At 37.8% G+C, this 22,243-nt stretch overlaps 1 protein-coding gene across 1 annotated transcript; it reads right to left on the bottom strand.

Annotated features, from left to right (window-relative positions):
• Positions 1-414: 414 nt before the first annotated feature.
• Positions 415-20,728, bottom strand: LOC143846868 (RNA-binding (RRM/RBD/RNP motifs) family protein). The gene is made up of 10 exons (XM_077355460.1): positions 20,341-20,728; positions 12,596-12,658; positions 8,620-8,704; positions 8,423-8,497; positions 7,420-7,495; positions 7,147-7,201; positions 2,739-2,851; positions 2,570-2,639; positions 731-813; positions 415-626 (listed from the first exon to the last, which is right to left on the bottom strand). The coding sequence occupies exons 1-10, from the start codon at positions 20,689-20,691 to the stop codon at positions 581-583; spliced, it is 1,017 nt and encodes a 338-aa protein (XP_077211575.1). The 5' UTR covers positions 20,692-20,728; the 3' UTR covers positions 415-580.
• Between the last annotated feature and the right edge of the window lie 1,515 nt (positions 20,729-22,243).

Below are 22,243 nucleotides of genomic sequence, written 5' to 3'. Positions count from 1 at the left end.
TCTTCTTTTTCCCAAATCGGTTCAGGTTGAGTTGGGTTGAGACGAGGAACAAATAAAGAATAAAATAAATAAAATAAAATATAACCCCAAGATTTTGAAAATGCTAATGATATCGGCACTACCCTGTTTCAATAATTGCAAAAAATCAGCTAGTCTTTTATTTTTTAATTGGCTTGTGAGAGCTTTTTAGGAAGTATAACACAACCTTTGATATCTCTTTAAATAATAAAAGACGAGTTTAGTGTAATTATCAAAACATGGTTGTGCTGATATCATTTCCTTTTGAAAATCGCCATAAAATCAACAGACGGGGTCAGGTTTAGGTTGGATCGGGTCGCCCAAGTTCCCCAACCCTAATCCAACCCAACCCGAGCCGAAATTGGGAACTTGTCAGGTTCGGGTTCAGACCGGCCCTACAGAGCAAATGAAGAATACACTTCAATTATAAGTCATAATCACAACCATAATGGCAAAGTGCAGTTACCTTAAGTCAGAGAGAGCCCATAGACCATCCAGAATGGAGAGTTTAACAACCATGAACAATACAAGTTAAACAATGTTTCTCTTTTCAGCTGCATCTCTATGTCCTTTCACGTCTACGCAGACCCATCCTCGTCCGAGCATACCTGATTTTCTCGTTAAGACAACTTAACCATCACTTTGGATCAACCACCACAAAAATTCAAAGACAAAATTGAGGGAGTATATTGAGGTTTCTTAAAAAGGATACTCCAAACGCATGGGCTCACCGACAGATGAGTAGAGAAGGGAACCCTGCAGATGATTTAGAGCTCCAGTTGAACAGGTAACATCCTGCATTAGGCAACTTCTTGATAAAAAAAATGGTGGGTGGAAATCTATGAAAAACTCTAAAAAAAACATTAAAAAGAAGAAGAAACAGAACTCAACACCGGCCCTGTTTGGATTGTAAGAAATTTTTCAAAATGTTCGGAAAAGATTTTTTTTTTTTTACAAATTCCCTACTTGTACATTGTTTCATTGAACTACTGCAGTTCGAGTTTTATTTAGAGGGACCTTCAATTTATAATGATATCAATTTAAATAAGCCACAACCATATCATTTTCCTCTAAATCTTGGAAACGAAAAAAAATCTGCAAAAAAAATATTCCTGCAATCCAAACATGGCATCAGTGAATAACATTTTCCCATTGTTTAACTTACTTTTGGGCACATCATAGCACTCTATGAGAAAACAGGGCACCACTTGCAAACATTTAAAAAAAAAAAAAAACAGAGAGACAGAGAGAGAGAGAGAGACCACTACTCACTAGCCTACCAACACATTGGAAACTGTTAAATATCTTAATGGAAAAAGGGGCAGTATGTAAGCAGTCCCATACATTAGGATCAACCACATTCCCGTTCGTAACTGTTCCGATACCATGGCACAATGGAATGCTGGTTTATGTTTTCCCTAAACTAAAGTAAAAAAGAAGATGGAACCCTAGGGAACAGTAGGAGCACTGCAATGGTTTGGTGGTCCTATATACCAGCTTACCAGTTTTGATGTACCCAACGCCAGAAATGCCAAATCGGAAAGGGAAAGCTGGCCTAGTTCAGTGTTCCACAATTCTTTCAGGGTTTCCTCATTTTCCCCATAAAAAGGTAAAATAATAATTTCCAATTATGAAAGATTAAAAAAACTGGCTTTAGTTTTAACGTTAATAAGTTGAACACAATACTACATTTATTAAATGGTGTGTCGCTAGTTGGGACATATTGAAAAGTAACTTCAATATTACTTTGAACAATTTTAAACTTCAAATTTAGTGCAGCATAAACTATCTAAAGTACTCGCAATTGGAAGACAATTGTGGCACTTATTGTCAATATTGTAGCTTTGTAAAATTAGATGTGACGGACATGATGAATGCTTGGGAACTTTGATTCATGAAGTTGTGCAGATGCTGTCAACTTTTTATGTTATTTATATTCATTAATTGAAATGAATATTTTGTCACTCCATTCCGTATAAGTTTATTTATTCTATCAGTGAAATGTTAAGAAAATCAGAGTTCAAAACTACTTCTACACCAGCATACCATAGGAAGTTAAATTATTCAAAATTTGTCTAACACAAGATGGACATATTATATGGTATCATGCGTTAGACACTTTTCCTTGGGCCAGTGAACTAATGTAATCTTGTAGATATCAGGAATGCATGTGATCCGGGCCGTTCATCAAATGGACCTCATGGGTGAACAACACCCCAAAAATCACATTGACCCTAACCTTCCGATTGGAGGGCTTCTGAGGATTATAAATGTATGGAAAAACAAAGTAGACAAAGGATTTGTATTCAAGGAGGTAATCGGATGATTAAGACTGTCCATTCAATCAGAGATTTATGTTTTATCAAGCAACTAAATACTACGTATCACATCTTTGTACTAATTCAATGACTAATACATAATGAATTTATGGCATCCAAATAGTTTCTTTTTTGGATGGCATAAATTCATTATGCATTAGTCATTGACTTGGTACAAAAAAAATGAAGATACAATATGCTAATAAAAAGTAACAAAGCAGGAGATGATTAACCTGAAAGTCAACGAAGGCAACAGGAACTCCATGTTTATTCTGCATTTTAAGTTTCAAAAACCCTGGACATCTATACACAAAGGCAAGTAAACATAGAAACTGATAAAAAATTTGTAGCGGGCATTGCAAATTCAAAAATATAAAAAAAATACAAATAATTTCTCCAAACCTTGAAAATACTTGAGTTAGCTCTTCCTCAGAACATGTCGGACCCAGATTAGCCACGAAAAGTGTAGCACATGGAATAATATTTTTGGGAACATAAGGTTTTGAAGAACTATTCTGTCGATGTGAAGAAATGTGAGTTCCTTAACCATACAAGGAAGAAACAAAATGGTCAAATGCATCACATAATGAGCATGTAACCCTGTAAATTTAGCATAACAACGCATAAGTGGCTATGAAAAAAAGTGAATAGGTAAATCAAAATAAGTGAAGAAATAAATCAAAACTCTTGTATGTTCTAGTCCACACCATTCAGATATCAATCCTAGTGGGAACTCTCAAAGTCAAAAGCACAAAAACGGCCATATCTTTTGGTTCAGCGACGCATTACTAATTTTAGAAAAAATAAATGTCAACAGTACAGTAAGAGATAGTGCCAACTGCTCGCCAATCAGAAATTGTTTCTTGTGCATAATACAAAAGACAAATTAGAAGATAGAAAGAAATATAGATAAGATTGAATGAAAAAGAGAACGCAAAAAAGTTGAAAATATTTCCTTCTAGTTGCTAAGGCTTGACAAACAATGATGCCCATATACAGGTTCGAGTGCAGACCTTTTTTTAAAGATAACAGTTTTATTAAAAACAAAACAGCTACATACAACGGGGACATCCTATCCTCCCTGCTATGGTTAATCGTCACCATCTCTTCCAACTCCCCAGCTTCCTTGGCCAATATGTCTGCTTGTTCGTTTGCCGATCTCCTCATATTAAGCGACTCCGGGCGGAGCCACAAACAAAGGTCTCTCATCTCCAAGATGATATCCTACTAGCCCAATCAAGAGCATCTAATGAATCTCCTTCGACAATCAATGGGTTAAAGATTTGATGAATCTCCTTCAACAATCTCCTGCAACAACTTCATGCTTCTTACTTTTCGAAGAGATAAGAAGTCTCTAAGAAAAAAATAGAAGCAAACAGTAGATCATCTATTAGTGACATTACCAGCCAATCTACATTAGAGTAGCTCACAATTAAAAAAAGGTGGCCCAGTGCACGAGGCTCCCGCCATTGCGGGGTCTGGGGAGGGCTAGTTGTATGGAAAAAACTGAAAGGAAAGAATAATGATTAGGAAAGAAAACATTGCAAGCGTTGAATGAGTAGAGAGATGCTGCCATAGTGGAGACCGGAAAAGGAAACAAACTGACAAACATGCACGGCAAATGTGATAGACATTAGGAGAAGCTCGATAAACAAGAATGTAGACCATTTCTACAGATGATAAGATCAAGCAATGCTCATCATCGATAAGATGAAGCTTAACATTTAGCTTTAGACATGCGTCAGCAGTCTTTTCATTAGTTAGACGAGCATGGCTTTTGAGATTAGACCTAAATTAGCTGAGATAGAAAATCCTCGAGCAGAGTACATCATCCTAAGTCCAGGAGAACAGCAGAGATATTGCAAATCCTTATCTTGAATTGTAACTGGAGTTGTTTCGTGAGTAGCTTAAGTCTAATGGAATCATCACCAGTGACAATCGTATCATCAACATACAATGATAGAATAACTTGACCACAAGTACAGAACAAATATAGCTAAATCATGCTCCCTACAAGAGAACCACTATGCCTTAACAACTCTATTGAATTCTCAAACCAAGCTCCACGAGCCTGTTTGAGAGCATACAAGGCATGACAAAGGCAGCCCACTAGATGTGGAGAAAGAGTTAGGCAAATCTTCATTTAGGAAGAATTCTTCACATCTAATTAAAATATTGGCCAGACGAATGGAAGCTATTTGACATAGGAACATGCACAAATGTCATCTTTGCGAAACTAACAAATATTCCCTAGTAGTCAATCCCATACTCTTGTGTAAAGCCTTCAGTGACCAATTGGACTTTACAATGGTCACAAGATCAGAGTGATTTTTACCTTGTAAGCCCACCTGCACTCAATTGCAGTCTACGTCTCTAGAAGAGAAACAATATCCCATGTAAGCATCTGGTCTGACACTAATATTTCTTCTCCCATCGATCAAGAGTTTTCTTCCATTTGGATTTTTATGCTCCTAATGTTTCGGAGCATCCCGACAATTATATGCTTACCAATCCAATCCCGCCCTCATCCAGATCCTAATTGGCTATCTGTCTCAACTTTGTCGGGCGAATGTTCCAAGATGGGTCAGGTTCTGATAGCCATGGATTTAAATTTCGGTTTCGGTTTCGGTTTCGGCCTTAGCCAAAACCGAAATATCAGCCGATAACCCGAAATTTCGGCCGAAATCTGGTAATAAAAAAATTAGTATTTATTATTTTCGAAATTTAGGAATCATACTATATTTTTAAAAAATATATTTCAATTTGTCGAAATTTCTCTCTCTTATATGGATTGAAAGAAAGAAAGGTATAACTCTGCTTCTTTCTCTTCCCTCTTTTTATCCCTTCGATGAATTTTGGCTATGGACCAATTCCCCACCTGGCTGAATAGGCGTAGTAAAAGGCTCATGAAAGGAATGAAATGCTGCAAGGACATACATTATGGAAAAACATCATCACAGGATTGACAAAGTATGATCATTGCAGATGTCGATCGTCAACAAGGGAAGATGGATTTATATGCAGAGAAATATGATCGAAAGTTAGGAGGTCGGTATGCATGATTCAAGAGAGAGAGAGAGAGAGAGAGAGAGAGAGAGAGAGAGAGAGAGAGAGAGAGGTTGTTTTGAATATATATCAATTTTTATCAGTTCTCCTTGGACGGAATTTGTGATAGTGGACAAACAGTTTTAAAAAAATCAGTAACAGAAGGCTCACAATGGAGGTTTTAAATCTCAATTTTGATATGCATGTCAGGCACCGCATAAATGAAAATATGTCAGTTTCAGTTGTAGAATTCGGTGGAAATCCTATAAAATGACAGGATTTTATGAAAATGCATGCAAATGATGAAATTTTAGGATGAAAATTCAGTAAATGCTAGAATAAGCACAAATACACACTAACATAAGAAAAACAGCCACACAAAATGGTTTATACGTTCTTGCACGTGTATGTCAATTCTAAACTGGAAATATATACAACCACATATACATATGCTTCAAATAAACAAAAATGTAAGAAAAAAACACTCTACTGATCAATTTAAAAGAGAAGAAATGCACTAAAAAACACATATATATCATTGTTTTGAGACAACTGAATATAGAACGATCAAGGAAGTTGGATCTTCAGCACAACTGACAGTTTCGAGAATATTTGCATTTTCCTTATCCGATACTTGGGGACATGCAGTAACTTTTACACTATGGTTTGCCTCTACTTATGCTTAGATATCCAACTTAGACAAAATCTTCAGATTGAACGAGCCTCCATTGTTTTGACTTCTTTCATTTAATGATGGTGTTGTTGGAGTTGTTGTTCACGAACTTGAAGTTGTAAAGGATCGTGACGCTGTTGTTGGATTTCTTCAAAGTTTGAAATTTGATGTTGGGATTTTACTGAGTGCTCCCGCATTGCACATGACATCTTTTTTTAGACCTTTACGGAGTTTTTTTTTACTTCTAACATAGACTTGATATCAGTCAAATTGTTTTGTCATCTTTTCTTTTTTTGGTTTGGCTAGCGGAGAAATCATGTTTTACAATTGTTTGGGTTCTTGCAGGTAGCATTATGAGTCATTAGCTATTCCAGAACCAACAATTTGGAAATCAGAATTCCCATATTGATGGTATTTAATGTATTTAAAGGAGGGAATGATCTTCCCCTGTCATAAGGAAATAAAACTATCCTTCATTGAATAGAAATCATTGAAATGGATGAACTTTAATCCATATAGATTTAAAACTTCGAGAGATTGATGTGGGTCCCAGCCCTTTTAGCTTTTTTCTATCATATTTCAACTTTTATACACGCATTGTACAACTTATGTTTCCTCTATCCCTTTTTTAAGGATGGTTGAACAACCCTTGAAGTGAGAGAGTGATTCTGATGGGAAGTAGTCAAGTACACCATCACTCATGCAAGCAAAGTTAACATTGACCCCTATTAAGGTTTCTTCAAAAAGAAAACATGTCTCTCAAATTGTGTCAAAGCTTCTTATTTGGCTCCTAAGAGTATTTCTACATCTTCAAGAATCTTGAGGATGAATATGTCTTTAAATTTAGAAATCCCTATCATAACTTTAGTCATGGGTTTTGCAAACCACTTTTCCCCCTTTTGCTTTTCTCTTTTACTTTTCCTTGGATTTAGGAATTTCATTTTTTTTTATTCTTTTTTTTTTACTTTCTCGGGTTTTTGGTAAAAAAAATTTAGCTCAACACTGTCTTATGAAAGTACAGAAGATGAAGAAAAAACAGAGAAACGGACAAACATGGCCACGTCAAAGAAAGTCATGAGAAGGTAACCTCACCAATAAATTCTTAGGGTCCATAGCATTCAGAGCTTCATTACCAAAGTTTCCATGACTGAAAACATCAAAATAGGATGAAAATTAGAGATAATGAAACACAAGGAACAACCTAGAGCAATGCTCAATTGCACATTTATGAAACAAAGGCATGCATTAGCTGCTTTTATAGGGCCCTTAACCTTTGTGGGGGAGAAATTGAACAGGGAGATAATGATGCCATATGTGAAAATACTCAAATTCAAGAAAACTTGTGCACAAGTAGTGTGCATTGACCTTTGTGTAGATGAAGAACCATTTGTGTTGTAAGCAGAAATAACCATTCCAGGCATGTGAATATTGTTGCCAACACCTGTTAGTGTGAAAGTGTTCCAGACATGTGCAACATGAGCTTTTGAAGAAAAGTTATTTTCATGCAATTAACTAACTACTTGTTATCAATATGAAGTTATGAACAGAAAAACAAAGAGACAGAGAGAAAAAATAAGGCCAAATTAGTGAATTTTGACAAAAGTAACAACAGCAAATATCCAAATCTCACCGCCATTAACTCAAACTTGAGAAGCCATAAAAGCAATGGAAGCCATAAAAGCAATGATTCAGGGATGAGCTACCTTGAGCTATGTCACAAATGTTTTTCTCAGGAATTTCTCGGCAAGGGAAAATCTCGGGATACATTAAATTATTTTATTTTTTTCAGGTTTATATCAGAAAAAATGGGAAAATAAAATTATTAAAAATATTTTTTATTCAAAAAAATATTAAATTTAAGAAAAAATATAAAATAAAAATATCGTAAAAATACTGGGATAATATCGGGATATTTTATGATAAAAATGAAAATATCGCTATATTTTTTAGAGTTATGCTAGACTCACAGCAGCCTTTGCAAAAAAAGGGGGTAAAGGACTCGCCCATTGGACAGTTTTCATTTAAGATGGAACAAAAAATTACGATCATAACTGCCTTAAATGAAAACTGGCCAATGGGGGAGCCCTTTACCCTCGTTTTTGCAAGGGCTCCTGTGAGTCTAGAATTCCTCTATTTTTAAAACCTCGAGATTAGTTCAGGATTTTGTTGTTTTATCAAAATGTCGCGATAAAAACGTGATATTTTGATAATATCGGGGATATTTGTGAATAGACCATGAGCAGTATAAACTACTTAAGCTCTATACAGTCCTACAAGAAAATAGAGAATTTTATCCCACTGATATCAACCCCCGTCCCAGGAAACACTACAAGATGTCTTTGTCATTCTGTTGTGCAGATCATCTTACCAGAATCGGAAAGGATTCTCGAGAATGCAACAGATCCTCTGACTCTCTTATCTGAAGGACTATAACTTGTGTCATCTGATTGTCAAAAGTAACAAGTTAAATTTAAAAAAAAAAATTACGTAAGGCACCCAATGAGATAGGAATTGAAGATAAAAAGGAAAGATAGAGAAGAAAATTTTCATGTAGTTGCAACATACCCGTTCTTGAACGCTTGGACCATGAGTTGGACTTTGCAAGATCAATGTATAGAGTAGATTCCTTCTCGAAGTCAAACATGAGTCCCTGACAACAAGTTTTTCAATTTGAAAGAGATGAATACAGGGAAAAGGTAGTCAAAAGGCAAGGTAACTTAAATTGCAGGAGAAATAGTTGCCTGAGTTTATTTTAGCGTTGAAATTCTGTAACGACAGAACACAGTTCCATGCCTGGTAAACAGAACAGTGAAATTTCAGGAAATGATCCTTTTGTTTTAAAACTGCAAACGGAAAATGGTTTCATCAATCAGAAGTGTGTTTTCCTAATGAGGGACCCACAATCCTCCCTTAAATTCTCCTCTATTATTCTGCTAAATCAGTCTAGCCTATTAATAGTGTCACTATGCTCTAGAAGGATTTAAAAACTATGAAAGAGGAACAAATCCCAAATTACGCCAAACAATCAATTTTGCACCATTTCCCTGCGTTTCCAGTCTCTCTGCATTCTCATTTCTCTTCAAATTGTACTGTTTCTAGTTTCCCGCGAAATGGCATACATTCAACACAAAAAGGTACTGTACAACGCGTCATATTGGAGCTGAATAGTACACACCCCCATATCACCTTTAATTAGTATTTTTCATCTGAGACACTTGGCAAATACACAAGCCAAAACAGTATGATGGGCCATGTGCATATGACGCATATCTCAGACGGTGCGAAAGCATGTTTGGAAACCCCATTTATCCAGTATTTTTTGTGCTTCAAAGGAGGGAAGCTTTGCAATTGACTTTTGAGCACTCTTTTCTCAAATCATTGAAAGAGGAATCCACAGATCAACTCAGAGTTTTACTTGGCTGACATATTTAGCAAGGCTATTGCTTATTAGGGGCAATAAATTGTGCATTATTGTTGGCAAGCAGGGAATGACTGGATTCCATGCTCCAACTTTAGAGGTAAGTTTGTGATTATGTGTTTTATTTAATAAAAAATTCTACAATCTTTGTTGATAGGGAGGGGGAGGTGTTGGTCATAATGGACTGAATCTGAACTATGGAAAGATTTTTTGCAAGCAAATGTTTTGAAAAATCTGAATCAAATCGTAAATTGCAATAGGGGCTGAATCGTATCAGATCTGTGTGTGCGTGCGAGCGTGCATGCGTGCGCGTGTGTGAAATAAATCAAAGAATAATAAAATAACTAATTATTTATTTTCACTCAAATCCATTAATTTAAATAGAAACTACCATGATTAGTTATTCAATATCATAATATGATTTATTTGCTGCCGTACTTATCATATATTAATCATCTATTTCTCATCCAAACTCATGCATATTGGATAATAATCTTAAAAATAATAAAATACACAAGTTCACATCAATCATCAAAGTCTCAAACACCAAATGACAAATACCAATTATAAACAAGCAAGTCACAGACATTGTTCCCGTTATAGCCATCACCCTCTTCAATGTAAGTAATGCCCTCGAGCACGTGCACTGTGCATGAATAGTTCAAGCTGATTTGATTCATTTGAACTCCTCCTCCTAATTATAAACAAGCAAGTCACCGACGTTGTTCCCGTTATAGTCATCACCCTCCTCTATGTAAGTAATGCCCTCGAGCACGTGCACTGTGCATGAATAGTTCAAACTGATTTGATTCATTTGAACTCCTCCTCCTCTGTCTTCTTCCTTCTCACAAAAAGGTTTACAAAGGCTTCTTCTAACACAGAATGGGAAGGAGATATTTCAAAAGAAATTCCTATTTTCTGTTATACAAATTTTAATTAGGATAAATCACATGAATCATATGTGTTAACTTACCAACTTCTCCAAAAGCTAAAGCTGTTGGAGAAAGGCGTTGTTTATCTTTTATACTTTAACACTCCCCCGCACGTGTGGCCCACTTGGCAAACACGTGGCACATGTGGTCCCACTTTGGGCCGACCATCGCATGTGGATTTTTGCTATCCGGGAGGTTTGAACTCAAGACCTTTGGCTCTGATACCATGTTAACTTACCAACTTCTCCAAAAGCTTAAGCTGTTGGAGAAAGGCGTTATTTATCTTTTATACTTTAACAATATGGATGATCGAGTAATATTTAATCAAAAATCACACGATTCATATAAATTACGAATCAATCATGGGATTCAAATCGAAATCCATAACACTTGATTTGAATAGTATATCATAAGATTTTCAAAACAATGTTTGCAATCACTCGATCTTCAACCTGCTACGGTCCTGCCTGGATGGTTATCTCCCGGTGGCGGCATCGCCTTCAAGCACAGCCCCTCTATCGACAGACATAGCTTGGTTGCTTTGATCTCTCAGCGAGCGATATAGACTATAGTGCATCACTGATTCCTATCATTTGAAGGAGCTTTGGGGGCGCTGGAATGTGGAGATTAACCCTTTTCTGTTTCATATAAGTTGAGATCTGAAAGTTACAATGTATCCGAAATGGGGCATCAGGGGTCAACCATTATTGGGTAGTTGAGAGTCTTGAGACTGACTGTTGAAAGAGGTAATATCGTAGGGGTTGGATTGTGCTGTATGAAGTTTGTATCGATGGGAGGCCTTGTCCCCGTGTATGTAACCTAGATTACAGCGTTAATATAGTTGTTACCTTTCAAAAAATCTGGAAGTGACAATACTAGGGTGTGTTCGGCAAGGCTCACTATATGGGCTTCTTCCGATATGATTGGTGCAGAGAATGAAAAACGGAAAGAATCTTAGATAATCACGTTCGGTTACGCGACCCAGCAAAGCCCGTTTCTTTATTTACACTTTTTTCACCGCCTAAATAGAAGGATTCTTCGAAGCAACTACGAGTCGCTTCCGAGATTCTCATCACTCCGTTTTTGTCCGGATTTTTGGGAAAGAATGGGAAGCCTAGCCGAACACGCCCTTACACTCTTAGAAACTATTCCACATTCTTCCTTCATCTCGGCTAACAGTACAAAACCATTTACAATTTCCCATGTTTTAACTGTCTATGTTTTCTGTTTGCACTTTGCTGACAATTTCCAATAGCCATGTCATTCATTTGTAGAACCTAAACTAACTCATAGTTTGAAAACTCCCCCGCATTCACGTCGACTCCGCCGAGTCAACTCCCTTTTACCTTGGCCGTGTTCTGCAGTTTACCGCCACCGCGTTCAGCGTTTTGCCACAGAGTCAATAAAAACTCATTTGACTCTCCTGAATTATGGACGCGTTAACCGAGTACTTAACTGCATCAACCAAGTCCTCGACCGCGTTGTGCCAAGTCAACTAGGATTTTCTTCGGCAGCATTCCGCGCCGCATCCGCATTTTTAAACACTGAACTAACTAATACATAATAAAACATCAACATTGAAAGGTTTTCCTAGGTATCTGTGAATTGAGAAATACTCTCATCAGCTCTAGAAAACTAGGAAACAACAAAGTCATAATTTCAGTCCTATGAGAAGCATAATGGCTAACCATGGTCCTCTCTACGCCTCCAAAAAACACAATCTTCGAAGCTTTCTCGATCCAATCGGAAGACAAGAAATGTATTTGTCTGGATTATAGCTTTACATTTATAATAAACAATTTAAGCATCCATTAAAAAAAAAACAGGTTAAGCATGATTACTAAATGAATGATAAGTGTTTATCCTTTAGCATTTCTTAAGCATCAAGTTCCAGAGCCAAAAATCAATTTCATTATTATGAGGCACTTCTTCAGGCTCAAAAACATATTCATTGCATGCGATATCACTTTAATAAATTGAAATCACATGATCCAAGAGTTTTGTCTTATGTTATGATCAAGACCTTCTGTATATATCTGCATTTAATAAAAGAGAACAATTTGTCTCTCTAACATTAAGCATGTAAACAAAAGAATATAGATGAGTTAATAAATGTCAATATTAATAAGATCAAGATCTTCAAATAGCGATATGTGTGTGTGTGTGCGCGCGCGTGCATGAAAGTTCATACATTCAGTGCATGCATGGCAGCGATCGCAGACTGTTGATCTGAGAAGACAGCAAATGCAAATCCCTGTACAAGCACAAGAACAAGTTAGAATGCAGCAAGTGAAATAGGCAATGAGAATGAACATAGGCAATCGATATCAGCAAAGCTCTAAGCTGAAGTTTCATAAATAGAATATATTCCGAGTTATGTGGAGTAAAAATAATTATCCCGTTGAAACAATGGACCTAACAGACCTCATTCATTAATCAGAAAAAGTTGATTAGCATTATTGTCAAGTCAACTGAAGTGGACAAAAAGAAAAGAAAAGAAAAGATTAATGCCAAACAAATAGCAAACAGAAGAAAGATGAGCATTGCTTCCAAGCCACATCAAGGTTGAAAAGATGTTGTATTGCTCAATATGGTTATTGCATGGTTCAGAATAATAGGTGACATGTGTCATATCCACCAATACATGCCTAAAATTACGGGATCTGATTATTTAAAACCCATTTACCATACCTGACAAAAATAACAGGTATTTCGAGTTCATGTCAAGTATCAACTGTAATGCCCCTATATGGTTCTATATCCTGTATCAGCTGATATGGCACCAGTATGGGTGGTATTTGTGTTGTGAATACGTAAGTTTCCTGGATCCCTAGGTCTGCAGAATAATGCAACCTGTTGAATGACCATATCCCACTAATATTTGCTCAAATCAAACATTAAAAGTCGAACTTCAGCGTGAATCAAAGAAATTGGAGCCTAATCAATAGATATAAGAATTTCTTTTTGATGCAAACGGTCAAATTTTTCACTTTTTTGTTAGGTATTAGTTGTAGATCATCAAAGACACACATGACTCATTGAATATGAATGCTTTTTTGGTGAGATTCAATGAGATTTGCTGTTTATTTGTGTATTTCACTATTTTCTAATATTTCATCTTTTAAAAAAAAAAAATTCTTCATTGTCATACATGTTTTTGAGGATTTGATTTTCAATGAGATTTGGTAGTTATTTGTGTATTTTACTTTTTTTCTAATATTTTAAAGTAGTTTTGATTTTTTCTTCATTGTCGTACATGTTGATGATGATCAATCTGCATATTTTTCTTCTCTCTATTTACTTTTTCATTTTCTTATATTTTAGTTTTATTTTCCATTTTCATTTAGTGGATGTGAAATTTTCACTCTCCTTGAGTTAGATCATTATGTCTTCGAGTTTGATCCATGCATCTATGAGTCAATGCACCCATTTAGCAGCTTCTTTCTTTTGCATTTTTCATGATATTTTCATTTTCTCATATATATATATATGAGGAAACTGTTGGTGAGCTTAAGCTCACCAAACTTATGGTGAGCTAGCTTGCCCAATCACATGGGTCCCACATTTTGGGGAGTGATCCAAACCATTCATTTGCAAGGCCTTATCATAGATAGGGGGTGTACCAAAAATCAGCTCCATAGGATCATCCTAACCCCTCCATTTGTGGAGGACAAAAATGGGGCAGATTTGTGTCTGTCCATTTTTGTCCTCCACAAATGGAGGGGTTAGGATGATCCTATGGAGCTGATTTTTGGTACACCCCCCATCTATGTAAGGGACTTTCAAATGAATGGTTTGGATCATCCTAACAAAGTGAGCCCCCATGTGATTGGGCAAGCTAGCTCACCATAAGTTTGGTGAGCTTAAGCTCACAAACAGTTTCCTCTCTCTCTCTCTCTCTCTCTCTCTCTCTCTCTCTCTCTCTATATATATATATATATATATATATATATATATATATATATTTTATTTTATTTTTTGAAAATTGACATTTTATTGAATAGTGGCTGGACAAGTTGTCCCTGCCATATTACAAAAGTGGATCCAAGTCCAAGTACAATCCTTGAAAGGATTACAAAGATGTAAGAAATATCGTTTCCTCCTTTAGGACTCCTGCTTTGGCTAAAACATCCGCCTCTTCATTCGTCGATCTTATCTGGTGCTCAATTCTAGGGTGAAGCGCCCTTATGAGATCAACGACTTCCGCTATCACATTCTGAAGACGCCAGGGCCCTTTTGAAGTACCCGAAGCCCAACCCACTGCATTAGTCGAGTTCCCTTCCATTATTAAAGGTCGCAAGTTGTTCTCATAAGCCCATCGTAGGCCAAAAAGAAGAGCCTTGACTTCTGCCTCATTCGCATCACAAATTCTTGCTGGACTCGAGAAGGACATAATGATCGATTGTTTATCAACCCTGATTAGACCGCCAATCGCAACCCTCCCCGGATTTCCTACCAAGCTTCCATCAAAATTAAGTTTGAGCCACCCACTTGGCGGGGCCATCCATTTAGGTTTAGGTTTAATTCGGATCGCTCTATCCCAGATGATCGCCCACCAGTTCCTTATCAAGTCCCCCACACCATAAGGTAATTTCTTTTTATTCTTAGCCCATGTAATAAGTTCTACCTTAATATCAGTCGCCAAATGTCCCAAGGTACTACTTTGATCATCAAAGATACGCCTATTTCGCTCCTTCCAGATGTTCCATACGATTGCATATATACACATACATACATCCAGACATTTAATGTGTGTACTAGTAAAAAAACCCGTGCGATGCACGGGCCGACAAAGAACTGCGTTGTTGTCCGTAATTTCCCTACAAAACTTTACAACATAATGAATATTATTGCTAGCTTCTTTCGGTACTTATTATTGCTAACCACCTTTCAAGAAATAGTATTTACGTGCAGTTTTTCACCACGTCTAATAAGACAAATCTCTGAACATATACAATTGCAAAGGATGGGCGAGACGTAGCCTTTGGAGAAGGTGGCTAGCAAATAATGATTTGTTTTTTCAAATAATTTCGAAAATGGGTAGGATTGAAATTATGTGGCTTTAATGGGTGCCTTTGTTAAAAAGCATAAAAAAGGGGTAGGATTGAAAATATGTGGGTTGAATGGGTGCCTTTGTTAAAAAAAGTCAAAAAAAGTGATGTGTAATTCTCATAGGTTTTTGGGAAAAATTCAAATAATTCTCTCATTTTCTCTTCTGCTATATAGTATATAGATATATGAGGAAATGGTTTCTGCGCTCGAGCACAGAAACAGGGTAGGGCCACATTTTGGGTGGGATCCAAAGCATTCATTTGATGGCCCTTTCATGGGTAGGGTGTCCACCAAAAATCAGCTCCATTGGATCACCTTGGGGTGTCCATTTGGGGGGCCAAAAATGGACAGATTTGTGGACAAACAGTATCTGTCCATTTTTTGCCCCACAAATGGACACACATTGGTGATCCAATGGAGCTGATTTTTGGTAGGCCCCCCATCCATGATGGGGCCTTCCAAATGAATGGTTAGGATCACCCCCCCAAGGGCCCCACCCCCCTGTTTCTGTGCTCGAGCGCAGATAAGCGTATCTTATCTGCGCTCGAGTGCAGAAACCCTTCTCTCTCTCTCTCTCTCTCTCTCTCTCTCTCTCTCTCTATATATATATATATATATATATATATATATATATAGAGAGAGAGAGAAAAGGATTGTACGCTCGAGTGTACCTAACCTTAGGTACGCTCGAGTGCCAAATCACATGGGTCCCACATTTTTTTTGGTCATCTAAACCATTCATTTGCAAGGCCCCATCATAGATAGGGTGTGTACCAAAAATCAGCACCATTAAATCATCCTAACCCCTCCAAAACTGGAGTGCAAAATGGGCAGATTTGTGGACAAACAGTGTCTGTCCATTTTGACCTCCACAAATGGATGGGTTAGGATGATCCTATGGAGCTGATTTTTGGTATGCACCCTATCTATGATGGGGCCTTGCAAATGAATGGTTTAGATGACCAAAAAAAATGTGGGACCCATGTGATTTGGCACTCGAGCATACCTAAGGTTAGGTACACTCGAGCGTACAATCCTTTTCCTCTCTCTCTCTCTCTCTCTCTCTCTCTCTCTCTCTCTCTATATATATATATATATATATATATATATATATATATATATAACTGAAGTTGAAAATAACACATCATGACACATTGAAGATTAAACAACAAAGAAAAAGAAAATTAAAGGTGTGAAAGCAACAAAAAACAAGAAATGTGTCATTGAGAAAATTACAAATGCATGCAACAAAAGAAAAACAAGAAGATAAAACACAATTAAAAGGAGGGAAAACAAAGGGAAAAGGAAACAGAAAATTAAACAAGCAAAATTATAGACGCATAGATCAATGTTATAGAATGCCCAAATATATTGTGGCAAGTTTCCTTTCTTACTACGGTGTGGGTGCTTTGGAAAGACAGAAATGCTAGAACTTTCAAGGGATCCTCTAAGGGGGCTTATTTCATCTTTAATAAAATGATTGCCTTAACCATTTCTTGGATGAAAACATTACAAGATTCTAGATTTGTATCAGCATATGATTTATGGCATGGTTGGAAAGAGATATGTGATGGAGCTAGTAATCAACCTAGAGTAATTCAAGCACGGTCGCCTCCCTGTCGTGGGATCCTAAAGTCGGATTTCGATGGATCAAGTTTGGGGGATCCCAGGCCTTCTGGCATTGGAGGTCTCTTGAGGAGTGAAGAGGGAGAGGTGATTTGGGCATTTAGAGGTCATCCCAGCCTACATCAGGTCCGATTGGGGTAGCAGCTGCTAATGAGGCGGAAGTTAGGGCCGCTCACCATGGGATAAAGCTAATTCAAAACGTGGACTTGAACAAGGTGGTGGTGGAAGGGGATTCTCTTAACGTTGTTAGATGGCTAAGAGAATCAAAAGCGGTTCCTTGGAGGTTTGCCTCATTATGTGATGATATCCATAACAGAATTGGTGTGGCATCCATATCTTTTAGCCACATTAAGCGATTGACAAATGGTGAGGCGGATAGGTTAGCTAGAGAGGGGGTTTCCAGAGAGAGTGTTGAGCTCTTTGACTTCCTCCCTCCCTGGTTTTTTTCATTTCTCTATTTTTCATCATTCTTGTATTGTATGCTTTGCTTTGTAATCCCAGGGTCCTCCTCGGTCCCTATTCTTCTTTAATGAAATCTTATTACCATTCAAAAAAAAAAAAACAAGAATGTCCAAATACAAAAAGAATGTTAGATGCCTACATAAGTATGTAAGTACATATATAAAGAATAGAACCAGTGATTGAGATATGATGTCATATACATACATATAAATATACATTCATAAGAATAGAAAAATTGATTGACATTTTTTTTTTTGGCCGAGATACAGTGCTTGTGAATGAAAATACTTTGACCAGGCAGTGATCGTCAAAGAGGGTAAGGAGGAGAGAGAGAGAGAGAGAGGGAGGGATAGACGCGAATGTAGAGACTGTATGGCAACATGCAGAATCAATTGATGGGAATAGGCTCTAAGTGTTTCATAGAATTGTTAGTTGGGTTATTAGCCAATAGCCAGTTGAATTTGAAAAATAATTTGGCACATGAAAGAGGCCAAGTTACAGGGCATGAAGTCGTAACCCGAGAAGTGAGAGCAGATCAATAAATAAGTCAGTGGCATGCAGACAATGAACTACGTAATATAATTTACTGTCACTGATGGCTTACTGATTCCTCCGACATTGAACACATCACATACCTCTTTGGAATCATCGATCTCATATGAATCCTATGAATCAAGTGATCCGATGTGATGATTTTATCCAAAACATCCATCCAACAAAATAAGAGAATACTTGAGGCCCAAGGACATCCCATAAATTTGACATAGGGGCGGAATCAACATTAGAGATCGGTTGTCTCGTATTAAATGTTTGATTGTACCAATCTTACCTTTTAGAATTATATGTTGGAATTCTAATGTGCTTTAAGGTAACTAATCATCATTATTTGTAATTCTCTTTGACTAAAGAATATTTCACTCGCCAAATCAACCCAAAAACAAATAATAAAGAAAGAAAGTGTTTCAAATTAAAACCAATTAGGGACAATTAGGAAATTTGTTGAAGTGCCCCAAAGCCAAACTCGTAGAAAAATCTAAAAGTTTAAAAAAATCAAAGCTTCGGTCGAATCAACTAAAAAAATTATCCAGGTCGACCGAGTCAAAAGCCATGTTTACACCTCCTATTATTTTCCCAGCCCCCTATACAATCCATTACCACGCATTATCAAGTCATGAGTAATCGTTTTCCCAGACGGAACTCAAGAATTGTTAAGGCGTGAAATTATTGGACACTGCCCAAGTAGGTAGCTGCCAATTTTTTCACTTTACCTCCCTGAGCCCAAAAAAATGAAGCCCCCTACACATCTATAAAATGGAGTATGCCCTCATCAATAGGGTGCAACTTGGGTTGGGCTCAACCCGAACCCGACAGGCTCAACCCGATTTTGGCTCGGGTCGGGTTCGCTTTTCCTCAGGTTGGGTTTGGGTTGCAGTTGGGAAAAGCCAATCCGATTTAATTTTGGGCTGGGTTAGGGTTGAGGCTTTGGGCAATCCGACCCGAACCCAACCTCTGTCCTCTAATTTTATCGTGATTTCTTAGGGTTATGTTTTGTATTTTACTGTTTGACCCTTGGTTAACCCGAACTCAACCAGACCCAATTTGGAAAAAACATATTAGATGGGTTGGGTTAGGGTTGAGAGATTTAGAGGCAGATTGGGTCAGAGTCGACCATCCTCGACCCGAGTAGGGCTGCAAATGAACCGAGCCGGCTCTCGAACATGTTTGGGTTCGGCTCGTTAAAAGCTCGGCTCGGGCTCGTTCGTTTACTAAATGAGCCGAACCCGAGCCCAAAAATTAGGCTCGCCAAAATAAACGAGCCGAACTTGAGCTTTGTATAGTTCGGCTCGAAAAAGCTCGTGAGCTTTTTGTGCTCGGTTCATAAACGAGCCGAGTCGAGCCGAGTTTTAAAGCTTGTATTATATTTTTTTATGTATAAAATAAAAGAATGTGGGTTGTTTATTACAAATGAAGGTTTGGCCAAGTGGTTGAGTCACTAGATTTAGAGGGGGCTTGGGTTCAAATCCCACATATGTATGTTTTTATCGTTCTTGAGACGAGCCGAGCCCGAGCTTTCTCGAATATTTCACGAGCCGAGCCGAACACGAGCCTTCTTAAAAACTAAACGAGCCGAGCCCGAACACCCCAAAGCTCGGCTCGGCTCGGCTCGGCTCATTTGCAGCCCTAGACCCGAGGCTGGGGTTGGATCGGGTTAGGGTTGATGGAATGCTATCTCGGGTTGGGCTAGGATTGGCCTCAATCCCGTCCAACCCGACCCAAGTTGGACCCCTACTCATCAGCAATAACCAAAGCTCCATTAAACCAATTAACCAAATGAAAACTTCCCAAATGAAGGCCTCTTCAATTGACATCGCTACCTAACTCTCCCATTACCAATAATTCCGAAACCAAAAGGTTCTGATGGGTGAACTATGTAGGAGCTTTTGTCCACCAGCAAGTCAAGAACAAATTAGATTTTCCAAGCATCCAATTGGAATCAAATTATTCAAGGGTTCCAACAGATAAACGGAAATGGTTTCAGAAACACATTAGTTGAATATTACATCACGTAGGCCCAAATTAGATTGCAGGAATCTTCTAGAAAATTTTAACACCAGAAAAAAAGATAATTTGAACAAACCCTATTCAATTTTTTTTACTCAAGATGAACCTTTAATACATATGATAATATCCCGCTAAATTACCCATAATCATATCATTTCCCTCTAAACTGTAGAAGCCAAAAAAAATTCCTATTCAAATAGAAGAATAAAAAAAATAAGTGCCCTATTTTTTTACCTGTGATGTTTTTTCGGAGGTTCCGAGCTTGGAAGACTGATAACCTGGGAATTCCCTGAAAAGGTTGTAGATCTCGCGGGCCTTGACGTCGCCGGGAAGGCCCGCGATGAAGAGGGTTCGGAGCTCTTCATGGGGAGGTTGTGGCGTAGGGAAAGAGAGCGGGGGCTGATTTTGATTTTGATGTTGATGTTGGTGGTGGTATGATGGAAGGAGGTGGGGTTGAGGGAGTGGTGGGGCCGTGCCTGGAGGGGGTGGCGGAGGAAAATAAGGGGGGTAGATATTAGGAGGAGGATGAGGGGGAGGGTTTTGGAAAGTCGAGGGTGGATGGTAGTATGAAGACATCTCTGCCATGGAAGAAGAAGAAGACCTTACTGGTTTATGTAGCACAAGATTTTATAGGGTGTGTCATGTGTGGGCTTATAGTCTAGCAATTTTAAGAAGTGCTGTACGGGTTACTCTGTATGATAATCCAAACCGTCCATTTGTGGGGCACAATGTAAATGAGTTGTGCCCACAAAAATCATTTACATAGGGTGATCCTAGCCCACCATTTAATAGAGGGACTACACGTTATTGAAACTTCTACAGATGGGTGGGTTAGGATCATCCTATGGTAATTATTTTTTTGGGCACAACCTATTCATGTTGTGGTCAACAAATGGACGGTTTGGATCTTCCTATGTAGTGGGTTGTACAATACTTTTTCAAAAAAACACTGGCTTGTATGGCCACACACCATATATGAGAAATTATTCTATAGTATAATCGTAATCTACATACGAAAAGTACCGACACAGGTACGGGCCATACCATACATTTTAATAGAGTGAGGAGTGCGATCGTCAAAATACGGTGAGTAGTGCCATTATAAAATATGGTAGTGAGGACATTAGCACTATATATAATTTCAAACCGTTGTTGTTACTTGGATGTTCCCACGTAGGTCGGGTTCAACCTGAATTTGGGTTGGGTTGGGTTGAGAAAAATCAACCCCAATTGGAAATCGGGTTGGGTCGAGTTGAGTTGTCGAGCAACCCGACCTGAAACCCAAATTTGAGTTCCATATGAAGTAGTTATGTATATTTGTGTTTTTATTTTTCAACATTGAAATAGTCTCCATAGTCCAAAATTGACGGTTTGGATAATCCTACGGTGTGGGCCATACCGTACTCGAATAAAGTGAGGAGTGCGATCATCAAAATATAGTAGTGAGGATAATATTTTTCCTTTGTTAACTGTTAGTCCCTGTTTGGTTAGGATTTTGAGAACCGATTATGAGTTAAAAACTGATTATCGGTGAGTCACTATTGGTTCTCAGAATCCAAAACAACCCGGCTTGAGTTGAGGTGGTCAACAATTACTACCATATCAAATCAGTTCAGCTCGTCGTAACCTAACTCGAATTGGGTCGTGTTGACACCCAAGTTGCACCCCTAACAATGATGAAAAAATTATTTTTCCTTATTCACCATGTGCGGGTCAAATTACAGAAATGTTGATATTACGAATGCAGAACACCTGTAAAAATGTTGACGAATTCTGAGTATCTTAAGAGGAACAACAATCATGGAAACCTCTATAGATTGGAGGGCTAGGATTAACTTATGAAAATGATTTTACGGGCATAACTTATTGATGTTGTGTTCCATCACATGGACGGTTTAGATCAACCTATGATGTGGTATGTACAATTTTAAATGGTTAGCACGTACATTTTTACTAATAGCTTGTAAAATTCTACAATAAGCTGGATTTTCCCCTTACACGAGATAGAAAATAAATGCGAGAAAGTCATTGACATGTCAGCCCGACCGGAAATGTAGAATGCCTCAGATGGCAACCAAACAAAGGGTCAAAAGAAAATTGAAGAAAAAGGAGTGTTTGCGTGGTGGTGTGTTACGCT

The sequence above is a fragment of the Tasmannia lanceolata genome, unplaced genomic scaffold (assembly GCF_043159265.1).
Source record: "Tasmannia lanceolata isolate RefF3 unplaced genomic scaffold, GAP_Taslan_0.1 ptg000015l, whole genome shotgun sequence".
NCBI classification, from domain to species: domain Eukaryota; kingdom Viridiplantae; phylum Streptophyta; class Magnoliopsida; order Canellales; family Winteraceae; genus Tasmannia; species Tasmannia lanceolata.
The sequence above is the reverse complement of the archived record's forward strand: the minus strand, read 5'-3'. Positions and strand labels throughout refer to the sequence as shown.

What these genes read in the sequence shown, in the direction of transcription:
- LOC143846868 (XM_077355460.1), bottom strand. Translation starts at nt 20,691, where the DNA reads ATGGCAGAGATGTCTTCATACTACCATCCACCCTCGACTTTCCAAAAC. An exon ending in GAGAATCCTTTCCGATTCTG is followed by an intron (nt 7,496 to 8,422) that starts GTAAGATGATCT and finishes TCACACTAACAG; the next exon opens with GTGTTGGCAACAATATTCAC. An exon ending in GGTTCTTCATCTACACAAAG is followed by an intron (nt 7,202 to 7,419) that starts GTCAATGCACAC and finishes TGATGTTTTCAG; the next exon opens with TCATGGAAACTTTGGTAATG.